General features: G+C 42.5%; 1 protein-coding gene across 1 annotated transcript in view; it reads right to left on the minus strand.

Moving 5' to 3' along the window:
• Positions 1–845: 845 nt before the first annotated feature.
• DEUP1 (deuterosome assembly protein 1) overlaps positions 846–13,048 on the minus strand; it is a 388,243-nt gene continuing 376,040 nt past the window's right edge. The window contains exon 14 of the mRNA XM_086935316.1: positions 846–4,152. Within this exon, the coding sequence (XP_086791442.1) occupies positions 3,985–4,152 (168 nt within the window). The 3' untranslated portion in view covers positions 846–3,984. The remainder of the gene's footprint in view (positions 4,153–13,048) is intronic.

The raw sequence follows: 13,048 nt of genomic DNA on the forward strand, positions 1-13,048 counted from the left end.
TTTGGTGTTAAATAAAGGTAAAAATATCTTTTGAGTCAACCATTTCCTAATCCTAGGTATCCCAATTCGCTTCCTTATTACCACTGTTAATGTATTTATCAAACCATGGCATAGGTCTAAAATATGTCAGCTCTACTTAAAAATAAAAATGGTATCTTATTGATTTATTGTTAAAAAAAGAAAGGTACCCTAATTATCTTTAACTTAGTATTAAATAGAGGTGAAAATATATTTCTAGTCAACCATTTCCTTATCTCATGTATCCCAGTTCTCTTCCTTATCACCACTGTTAATGAATTTATTAATCAAACCATGTTTTCCTATACTCCGGTGACTGAACTGCAGTGGCCTCAAGTTCATTCGAGCAAAGGCCAATGTTCCCCTTACGGAGTCGAGAGAGAAACTCCAAATTTCTGAAAAACTCACTTAGCTTCCTGAGTAATTTGGATTTCAGCATTGTTTACTAATAATGCAAAACAATCTGTGAGGGACCTGGGATCCAAATCTTAGTCTCAGGCCCACTTAATCTCACAATTTGATCTACATTTCATATTCTGTGACAACAGAAATGTGCTCTACCTTACACAGAGAAGAAACATCACAAAAGTTTAACTGGTGTATTAATCAATACCAAAGGCTCAAATAACCACATTGCATTATGCACAAAATATTCTTGGAGGATAACAATCTCTTCACCTTCATATTCTGGTAGCATAGTTGTTCATATACTCAGAGATTTTTTATTATTAATGAATTATGACACATAGAGCAATTTAGTTTGTAGGTTGCTCCTTGTAAATAATTTAGTAACATATAATGAAATAATTACATTTGCTGAGAGAAAGTGGTGTTTCATGTTTTATTGTTGAAAGGTGTAAACACGTATTTACAAGGTGTGAACAAATATTAACAATTTTACCATCACTTAACTCCTCACAAAAATCTCAATACAAAATCAGTGTATGATACTTTGCACATGCAAATACCAAGTACTGTTTCAATCTGATTCATGACTTATAACAGGGCATTCTTGATATAACTGTTGACTTCATATTTCAAGCAACAGCATGTCTGGCCAACAAGATAAATAGATATTCTTTCTCTTAAATGAACTTTAATTTAATATACTTTTCAAATATTTGTCAGTTATTTATCAAATTAATTTGCAAATATATTAACACTGGATTATCTCCCCTGTTCATCAGATGACTATGAAAATATATTAACACCAGATTATCTCCCATGTTCATCAGATGAATATGCAAACATATTGACACTAGATTATCTCCCATGCTTTCTCCCTACTGAAACCAAGGATGTATTTTAAGCATACCTCATATTCATTTTATAAATCCGTTTTCTAGCAGCACCCCCGCCTGGAGGTCTTACAAACTCCATAGCTCACGTTTTTCTGCATTCATTCTACCACCATGATGTCACATGCCTTTGAACAAATCACTGAAAAACCTTTGAATGCACAAAGCCTAACCTTCCCAGTACTCCAGCATTCATGTGTTTGCCCATATATTATATGATCGCCCATTTACTGAGAGATTACCCTTAAGTAGCTTTTACCTGCTTATTAATGGATGTCAAAATTGTATACATCAGAGATATGTTCTACTTGCCCAGGCACCAAACACATCTCTCTTTATTTTACTGGAGTTCTTATTTCTTTTTCTAGAGGTAGTGGTACATTATTGGCAATCTATACTTTAGACCCATTCGTTTTCTACCAGTAGCACTGCAGTATCTGTGTACAGAACTCCACTCTCTGACTCCATTTTCATTGTACATGGATTGCTATTACTATTTTATCGATAGTCTGCTAATGTAGAGTTAACATCAATGGTGAATATAAAAACTAGTGGTGGGTAAAAATCTGTATTTCAATGCACAATCACTGTCATTTTCATTGCAATTACAGGTTTACACATATTATGCATCAGAAAATTGGCAATCATTTTTGACTGCAAGATCTCATTTTCAGCACCAGCTCATGAGTAAACATAATCCCAAGACAACTTTTCAATGACCTGTAAATTGAAAGGAAAGCGTACGCAAGTGCGTACAACAAGTTGTGCAAGATACATATATCTAGACAGTTCTGCTAATACATTTTGTACTTCAACTAAGTCAAATGATATGAGGCAAATTTACAGAGGTTGCTTATTTGTCGTAAAGAAACAAATTAAGTGAAATATGGATAACCAGGGTCTATACATGAATATGCTCAAGTAATAAGAATTACGCACGCCCCAAGTATAAATCATTGCCTACCCCCTTGCCGTCTCATATATGGACGTAACCAAATCAATGCTTCTGTTCCTCACTCTAGCTGTAGCTCACTGATACGGAACCTCTGTTAAATTAAACAGCCCCTGTGGAATGACCGATTCCAGCAATTACATGCATAAATGTGACCTATATTTAAAGTCAAATATATATTTAGGACTTGAAAACAGAAATACATAACTTCCTGTATTCAGTTTTAACGTATTGCTGAACTACAGTAAAAAAGTGTAAACTATGGTGTATTGCCAGAAACCTCTACTGAATCCTTATTGAGCTAACAGCACAGACTTTAGACAGTTACTTGTGAACAGTCTAAAGTCAACACATTGGTACCTTTGGATATCTGAGGAATATCTATACCCTTTTTAAAGACGGTTCAAGATATTTCCAGCTACACAGATTACCTTAATCAATGTGGTGATCACAGCTGACCACAGCGAGTGATAACTTCCCAAGAAATCCTTTCTTAGGCCATCTGAGAGATTGACTTTGTGTTCTTAGCTCGCTCTAAATGTTCTCTACCTCAGCCTGTGACAAGATTATTACAAGGAAGCTTGTCTGCCCATGATTCACTGTATGAGTTTCCCCACTTGCGTTCTATAATTGTATTAAGTTTCCTACCCACAGAAGCGAATAAATTATCGCTTCTCATAAATTATATTAATAGAACGCCTGCGTGACTAGATTCCAAATTTCATGGCTATATTGTTTTAGATAGATGCCCCCCATTGTTTTTCATCGCAATTCAAACATATTTTGCTTCTACTTTGTTTTGCATTTTCTTTTACTCCCTGATATCATTGGAGCTGACCCTTTGAAGGTAAGCCTCTATCGTGTTTCTGTACTAGTCTTTTGAGAGTACAATTGGCTCTCCTTTTACCGCTGTTTAAATCACAGATCCATATTAATACTTATCTCATTAAATTTACAACCCAATAATAATATGCTAACAGTCCACAATGCAAAGTCTAACGTCTCCATTGGGTGTGTGTACCACAAACCCAATGGTGATATTACACTTAGCATTTTCCTCAACAAACTGAACATGTGTGTATTAGAAGATAAGTATCTGCTACTCTAGATCTCAATGATGTATGCATGTTATCGGGAGCCAAGTTCCTTGCTACATAAAGGTGCACTTATCAACAAGAGAGCATGATGCGCTATTGTCCCACAAAAAGAACAACTTCTTAAGAAGTTAAATTACATCCATAAAAGTGGCAAGGCATTATAATGGAAGATAAACAAATTCACATTTCTGGGAATATTACCAGTTTCAAAGTTATAGCTGCTTTATTTACTTTGTGCTCCAAAAGCTAAACTAAACATAGGAAAAATAATGCTTCTGAGAAATTGCACATAGATTCAAACTGAAATGTGTATTATAATAAAATATACTTAGAGTTATTATATCATTTGGTATTTAAATTAGAAACTCAAGTTTTTACTGCGTTATGTAAATAATTTACTTTAACCAAAGAAATGTATTTTACAACCAACAAAATCCACATACCCTATTTTATTTTCTTCATAACATTTTTGAAACAAAAGAAAATGCATCTATTTTACAGTGAACAGTTTGTTTTTATGTAGCCCCTAAATTATTTATGTCCCACCCAAATAAGCTATTTTAGTTTTAATGCAGTCATTGCTTTCTCACTTTAGTTGTCAGTATGAAAAAAGGTCAAATCACATGTGCCTATTCTGCCCAGTCTTGGTATATTTAGCAAGTGTCCTCTCAGAATTCTTATGCAATTCATCGATGTGTGAACCTAATATCTTTTCAAATTCTTTAGCTCTTCTTTCTTCTTCGCGAAGAAAAAGTTCTGCTGCGGCGAATGACATATTTTGGGAAGGCTGAAAAACAAAAAAAACACAGTGATTAACAGGAGTATCTCATTAGGTGAATGTTTCAGTCTACGGATGTGGACATTTATTTACAATCTAGAACAATGTATACAACCATCTGCAGTACATGTACTTCTAAAAAGGAATTTCTCAATGTACAATGGATAAACAGGTTTCAACGTCAGCCATAAGGAGTTTCTGAGATGAAATCTTCTAACAACAATCTTTGTTTATTTTGCTTATGTTACATAGGCTGAAATCTTTATTGCTTTCATGTGTAGAAGCATTATGTTTGACTAGATGGGGATGGATGCCGTCACTGAATTCGAAAAGTGGCTTACCTGACTTTGGTTAAATAGTTCAGTGTATTTTATTTGTAGCGTTAATATAGGTTTATATGTTCTGCAGATGAAAGCACATAATTACATCATGCTGCACATGATGGTTAAATTAATCAAGACCTGTGATTCCAATACCGGGCAGTTGTGATTATAATGACCGAGTTCAGTACGTGTTAGCAGAGCCATTTGGCTTCTATAAATCGTTTATGACATACAAGCAAATTAAGATGTGAGTATTATACACTAAGCAATGTAAGCGAGTGATAGGGATTCAGAATTAACTGGTTAGTACAGGTGATTAGTAGAAATTAACATTAGTTATGAAATGTGGATATGGTTCTGTTCACTATGGCACTTCTCTAGTAAAACAAGTTGCCTCAGCCAAGCTCATGGTGAACAAATTCTGCCAACTATTAGGGAGTGTGTGTTTGTTCTCAATAGGGAAATGCTATAAGATTGCCGGGGTTCGTGATTTCAGTCTTAAATATGAGTGCTAAATCCTCTAATGCAGGGGTCTTCAAACTTTCTGATGTCAAGACCCCATTGTCAAACCTTTTTAGGCGTGAGCACCCCTTCTGACAAAACTTTCTGGAAACTGGTTCTCCTCATCATCAACATCTATCGACAACCATACTTGCCCCTGTTAAACCTGGCATCTTTTGGCATGTTTCCCCTGTTTTTTTCCTTTCTGACCTTCTAGTTTTGACTCTGTTTTTGCTGGTTCAGTGTCTCTGCGTACTTTCTCACGGCTGTTCAGTGTTAAAGTGCAAGTGCTCCTATTGAAAACTGTATTATGGATTGGTGTTTCCATGATTTGACTTACTAGTAAGTCCCTTGTAAAGTGCACTGAGGGTGCCAGGGCCTGTAAATCAAATGCTGCTGGTGGGCCTGCAGTACTGATTGTGTCACTCACCCATACTGCCCTAAAACGGGTTATCAGACCTGCCACTGCAGTTTCTGCGCGGTTTGTAACTGCCATGTCAACCTGGCAAGTGCACCCACTTGTCAGGCCCTAATCTTCACTTTTCTTACATGTAAGTCACCCCTAAGGTAGGCCCAAGGTACCCAATGTGGTCAGGATGTTGTGTATATTAAAGGTAGGACATGTAATGGTGTGTGTGACATGTCCTGGTAGTGAATTACAGTGTGTTTCATTTTTCACAATGGAAATGCTATCTGTCCCACAGGATAGAATGGGAGCTTAATAATAACATCTTCAAAGCATATTTTCCTATTGGGACAAGATAGAGAAATGGGGTTTAGTGTGCCTTAACTCAGAATATAAAAAAGCATTGTTTAGTAAAGATTATTTAAATGTTCTGTGTTTGAAAATAACACTTTTAGAAAATAGGTATTTTCTTTCTTAGCCATCCTGTGTACCTCTGCTGGGTTTGTGGATTGACTGTCTGGCTTTGGAGTGACAGGGGCTGGGGATGTGCATTCTCATCAGACAGCCACTGGGGATGTCAAGGTGTGTCCTGCCTTTCCTGGATGAGTCGGGGCTGGGCTGAATAGACCTGGGCTGTATTTATAGTAGTGGGAGGGATTTCCTTGCACCGAAAGGGCCCGGTCTGCCTTGGACAATGCTGTCTCTACCTCCTGCCAGGAAGTTGGGCGAGACAGAATGGAACTGGTTTGGACTAGGCACAGGCACTCTCTGCCCAAAAGCACAAAGAGAAACAGAGTATAACTATTGGGGTCCTGACTCCAGAACTTTAGAACTTGCTGGAATCAAGGAACCTGCCAAGAAGAAGAGCTGGAAGAACTGCCAGGAGGAGTACTGCATCTTTGCTGTGTTGTTGCTTTGTTGGTTTGGCCTGCAGTTGCTGCTTTTGCCTTGGGCAGCAAAAGGACTGGACTGAACTTTCTTTACTTCTTGCTGAGTATCTCCAAGGGCTTGAAGTAGAGCTTGCCTCCTATTCTAAAGTCTCAGAGACTTCACCAACCTCTGCGTACTGCCTCTGGAACCGAGGTTTCAGTTGCCACAGAGGGGGGAAAGCAACCAACTCCGTCACTGACTCTGCCGCTGGCTCCATGTCCTGAAGGCACCGCAGAGGGCACCGCTGCATCTCGCACTGCAACCCCGGTCTCACTGACGATGGCAGGCGAGCTGCTGCTTGCACGTGACCTGTGGGCTCCGCACTGCCTCGCTTCACTTTGCCGCCCTGGTCTCACTGACGCAATCGCTGACTTCGACAACTGTGACCACACCATGGCTTGGGGGCACTGCTTGTAAGTCCCACACAACGACGCCAGCTCCCCCCAAAGTGCATATTTTTTAGTACTGTATGTTGGAGTTTTATCGTTTTGGTCTTGTTTTGAATATATAAAGTAATGGATATTTTTCTAAACTGATGTGGTGTCCTTTTGTAGTGTTTTCATTGTATTACTGTTGGTTATATGCAAACCCTTTACACACTGCTTCTGAAAGAAGCCTGACTGCTCATGCCAAGCTACCAAGGGGGTGAACAGGGTTTTTTTTCAGTGGTGTATCCCTCTTACCCTGACTAGAAGGAAGTGTCCCTACTTGGATAAAGGTGCAAACCATTGCCTACTAGAGACCCCCCTTCTAACAACCCTCAATTACCACAGCAAATTATTTTTTACGTTGGGGAATTATATTAAACAGTGTTTAGCAAACCAAGGTATAGCCGAAGGTGTAGCTAAAAACAAAGGGCCTAATTTATGAGGAATTGGTGTAGGGTAGCGCCGCAAGTCTTCTTGAGGTACTGCCCTATGCCAATGTGAAAAGGCAGGAATACACCGTATTTATGAAATACGGTGCATTCTAGTCATTCTACCTTCACAAATTGCTGCTTAGCACCAACGTAGGCAGGATCGTTTTTGTGCGGGAAGAGGCACCTTCCTTCACCAAAACAATCCTGAGGGGCGTTTTCCGATTTCTATGTGAGCTGCAGAATGCAGCACACATGGAAAGAGGAAAAAATGAGGAGAAATTAAAACATTTCTCCTTGTTACATCTCCACTGGGGAGGCGGCAGTTTTTGGAGCTGCCCCATGTTTAAGTGATTTTGTAAATATGGGACAGCATCAAAATCGATGGGCATTGTCTGGGAACTCCACGCAAAGCCCATAGAACACCTCCTTGACGCAGAGTAAGGCAACACAGTGACTTACGCTGCTATGTCTTACTCCATATCTGTGAGGCAATGCAAAACCATGCAGGGAGACTTTGCACTGCCCCATAGGTATGGTTGAGATGCTTGCAGCACCGGAGCATCAAAAAAGTGATGTTCTTGCGATGCAAGCCTCTCATAAATAAGCCCAAAATATTCTGTTCTTTTTTAGGTCTTTCACCTCCAGGTATCTAAATATAAAATAACGGGCAGCGTAAATGAGAAATAAATGAAAAAGTTATTGCTCAGTGGGAAATGCACTATAGTTCATCATAAAACCTATTAGTTAATGCACTGCAGAGGTCTGTGTGTAACCAGAGAACCACAGAATTACATCTCGATTGGTGCAGTGGAGAATAGTGATGTGTATTTTTAGTGCTACGAAGTCACAGCATGTGACAGAAAGCACTGTGAATATGTAAGTCCATTTTTTATACTTGCATTTCACACAGGGTAAGATGAAATGCTGCAAAACGTGCAAATAGTTCAACGAGAAAATGGTGCTTTCAAAATGTAGGTTTTAATAATACCAGAGTGTGAGGAAGATCGGGGAATAGACGAAGGACTTACCGAGGTGTCGCCTTGGGGGGAGTCATGAAGACGGGTTGCATGTAAATATCCAGACATCATACGCGGACTACAACTTCCATGCCCCTCTCCTGTTTGTCCACAGAAAGACGTCGACGCTGAGGGTAACCCGAAAGCAACCCTGAGGGAGGCCGGAAACACTCTCGCCAGTCCAATGAAAGACGGCCGATTTCAAGGGGAGGAGTCAGTGACCGGTGGCGCGCAAAGACCTGGAAGAAAGACGAGCAGGCGGAAGAGTACGGAATACAGAGTGGAAGACGCGGGACCCGAGAAAGAAGACGCGGGAAACGAGCTACAGGACGCTGGACCATCAGGAAACATCGAGGAGTCGGAGGAGAGCTGGCACGAAGACTGGTGGTGCCCGGAGGATGCTGGGGAGCGGCCGCAGCCGGTGAGTGATAGCGGCTTGAGGGAACAAGAAGGGGGGTTGTGGGAGGAGAGAGATGGTACCGGAGTGGGTTATGGGTAGCGGGAGAGTTCTATCGGACTTTAGCCCTAACTTGCAGATAACTCGTGTCACCCTGACCAAGGAAAATTGTAGAAACGAGTGCATAGAAGTGTCTGTTATAACCCCAGTAACATACTTCCCAAGCACCGCCCAAAAACTCCTTTAGGCACTGACTACCGTCCCTTCCCTCACTAAACCTAAACTGAGCACCAAAGAAACTTCTTTCAACGCCAAGGGTGTGGTGAAGGTAAACCGATCTCCTTAAATCAAACTTTTATCTCACGGCCTCCTCTTTTCTTTCCTCCTATGAGCCTCCGGGGAGACCGCCTTGACAAAGAGGAAGAAGAGCAAGAGTCACCAAGCCTGAGAACCTTGTCAAGAACAAACTCATCACCCGACAGTTCGGAAGAGGAACCAGAGGAAAAACCACCTACCCACCCCCTCCCTTCCACTACTGAAAATAAAAATCTTCCTTTTCGAAACCTCATACAGCCTCCTCGCCTGTTTATCAAACCCGCCCTCCCACAGGTGGTGTCAGAAGTGGGATTGAGAGGCAAAATGGAGGCGGCGTTGGCAAAAATGGCGGGAAACCAGGAGCATTTGGGTAAAGTGATGGAACGCTTCTTGACTGTTGTTGAGGAAGACCGTGGCAAGATCCAACAAGTACTTACAGGACAAGGGCAAACTCACGGAGCCACCATGGATAAGCTTGCAGAGGCCCTTGGACAACAGAGAGGTCCCACAACTTTACCCTGTGTAGTATTACAGCGATATGGGACGGGAGAGGACCCCGATTTCTTCTTCAATAACTTTGAAAGGATGGCCACCGCAGCATCCTGGCTGGCTGAGAAGTGGGGACAATACTTGGGCCCTCTGCTATCGGGAGACCTACAGGCAGCATGTCAAGCTGCTACTCTTCAAGGGGTAGTTCCCTACACCGATATGAAAAAAGTGTATCATGGAGAGATTAGGGGTAGACGATGAAACGTATCGGCTAAAGTTAAGACAAATGAAGGAAGGCCCGCAAGAAACCCCGCATGCTTTGTACTTTAGGGTGAAGGATATGGCTGATCGGTGGTTGAAGCCCGCTACTACTGACAAGGATGGGATTATGGCCAAGATCTACTTAGAACAGTATCTAACCTCTCTACACCCTCCCATACAACGATAGGTCAGACAACAAGCTAACCTTACCATAGAAACTGCAGTTGAGATAGCAAGTGTCTATAATAGAGCTCAGGATATACAAAAAGGAAGGGAAGAGTCCACCGGGAAAACAGGCAGCCATATAACTCATCATTCTTCCCGTCCCCCTTTAGTAAAAAGACCCGAACCCCTGGGGGTTATACCTAGTACTGTACCAAGTGCACCTTTTTTCCGACCCCCTCCCACGCCCATGGGTCCGCAGTGTTTCCAATGTGGAGGCATAGGACACATCGCTAGGTTTTGCCCCCGGAAGGAGGAACCAATGGAAATAGGGATGGCCCGCAATTATTATTGCTCCCCTACAGAAAGGAAACCACCACCCAATAGATGCACCATATCTGTAAACGGGCAACCAGTAATGGCCCTAGCGGACACGGGATGTTTGCATGGTGTAGTAAGACCCCAAGATTTGGATAACAACGTAGGGTCAATAGACAGGGTTGTGGCTATTCGGTGTGTGCATGGAGACACGAAACCCTATCCAACAGCTCAGGTTCAAATACAACACCCCCAAGATTCCGGAACTACTTTAACTGTAGGTTTGATACCGCCCCTACCTGAACAAGCCATATTAGGGAATGATTATCCTAAACTACCCCAGTTGTTACAAGGTGCCTCTTCCTCAGAAGAAGACTGGTTATCCTCAGCCCCTTTTTCTAAAGAAGCAGAAAAGGAGGGGCCACCTACAAAAATCAGAAAGAGTCGGAGACAAAGGAGAGCCGAAAAAGGGAAAAGTCCAATAGTATTACCTATCATACCAGATGAAAACCCATGGGAGACAGACAGAAACTTCCACGCTGCTCAAAGAGAAGATCCAGTGTTACAGGAAGCATGGAATAAGGCCCTTGAGGCTGAAGATCCCCTTATTTCTTTTAAAACTATGGGTTATTACATAGAAAAGGAAGCCCTGCTCAGAAGGCCCAGTTAATGATCCCAGGTCCCTTCCGGGAAAAGGTCCTATATTTAGCCCATAGTCACTTACTAGGGGGTCACTTTGGGACAGAAAAGACTGAACAATTAATCCTAGAAAAGTTCTATTGGCCAGGAATATACCAACAGGTTAAACAATATTGTAGGGAATGCCCCATATGTTAACGAAACAGTCGTTACCAACCACCCAGAGTACCATTACATCCACTTCCTATTATTGACGAGCCTTTGAGCCGCATAGGTATGGATATCATAGGGCCTTTGTTGCCATCCCGTAGTGGTTGTAGGTATGTGTTTGTCATAGTAGATTATGCTACACGCTTCCCGGAGGCCATACCCCGCCGTCGTCCGGATGCTACTAATATATCCAAAGCTATGATTGGTGTGTTTTTAAGGGTTGGATTTCCACAAGAGATCTTAACCGATCAAGGAACGCCCTTTGTGTCCAGGATGATGAAGCAAGTCTGCACACAGTTAGGCATTAAACAAATCAGAACAGCTGCCTATCAGCCTCAAACAGATGGGCTGGTAGAAAGATATAATGCCACCATTAAGACCACTCTAAAGAAACTGTTAGCTTTAGAATCAAGGAAATGGGAAGACCTGTTACCCTTGGCACTGGGTATTCTCCATTTGAATTATTATATGGACATAAACCCAGCACCCTATTAGGTATGGCTCAGGAACAATGGGAATCCGAGCCAAACAATACCAAACCCCTGACCGAATACATGGCCAATTTACGGACACACTTGAGTCAGATCAGGACTATTGTCTGAAATAATCTGGAAGATGCGGAGAACTCCCAAAAAGGGCAGTATGATAAAAAGACTAAAGAACGATCTTTTCAAGTGGGGGACTGTGAGGATGTGCACTCCATGGACGATGTTTCGGGACAATTTCCCCCCTTTCTATCTCCTTCTCCCCTTATGTATTCACAGCCCGGGCGCGGTGTGGACTGGCCCTTTAAGGAATCTGATCGAACATACCAGGTGACTGAGTCTCGTGGTCCGGAAGACTGCTATTTCAAAGGTGACGCGAGGGAGTTACGGCGTTCACTGGGACCACACATCGCGAGCCGGGAGGAGACGCCAGTGAGGACCTTCCTTATACCGCCGTGGGAGAACACAGGGACGGAGCCTGATGACCTGAAGATGACGTCGCCAGAAGAAACCTACGACGCTGAGGAGCCAAGGTCCGGAACAGACGGGCAGCCAGACCCTACCTGGCAACACGAGCACGCCAGCCAAGGCCACCAGGGGTCGTGGCTGCACAAGGTACGAAACAGACTTCAACTTCCTTGGGGTCGGGGACCGGAGGACGGAAAAGGAGGGGGGGGAAGCGGGTGGAACTCAGTAGCTAGTGGCTTAATGGTGCAACTAGGGGCGCTTCTGAAATAAGCCACACACACTGGTGAAGGTTCAGTTAAAGCTTCCCCTCACTTGCCTTGCTTCCTGCGCCGTTTCCATGTCCAAACCCCCTACCTGACGGCTACTTTTGTTCTGTTTTCTTTTCTCTTCATGGTATCTGCGAAAGCCTGTCAAGTCTGCGAGCCAGGCCGGAAGACCATTGAGTTTGGAAATCCGAGAAGGACAACCGAGTGGGACAAAGCTGTGTTCACAACCCCCTGTTTTACTTTGGATTTAAACTACATCTCCCAGAATTCCCCGTTTCTTTTTGGACTACATACCTAACATCCCCAAATCCTTTTTACCTTTTGACTGTTAATAAATCCCTACAAAATAAGCCACCTCAGTTGTCCTGGTCTGCTTCTCCACTGCGCTACAGGAACCTTGTGTTACTGATGATGGTGTCCTCAGATCAAAAGTTACTGGGGCAATGGCAGGGTCCCTACAGAGTAGTCGAACGGGTGACTCCGGTGGCTTACTGCATCGAAACAGATGCCGCAAAGCACCTATCCCAAATATACGATGTCAATTTGCTTAAAAAATGGGAAGGTCCCTTGCCAGAAGATGTAAACATGGCGGAAACACCAACATCCTTGTTTCACCAATGTATTGACCCGGACATGCCCTTAATGCAAAAAAAAAAGACCTATCTGAGGTATTACAGCCCCTTTCCAGTACCTTTTCAACCTCTCCAGGAAGGACCAACCTTATTGAACATACTATAAAAATGCCTCCAGGAAGGAGGGTCCGTTTGAGACCTTATCGTATACCGGAAGCTCGTCGTCAGACCATAAGGGAAGAAATACAAAAGATGTTACAGATGGACACCATTGAAACCTCTGTGAGT

Source organism: Lissotriton vulgaris, chromosome 8, assembly GCF_964263255.1.
Source record: "Lissotriton vulgaris chromosome 8, aLisVul1.2, whole genome shotgun sequence".
NCBI classification, from domain to species: Eukaryota; Metazoa; Chordata; class Amphibia; order Caudata; family Salamandridae; genus Lissotriton; species Lissotriton vulgaris.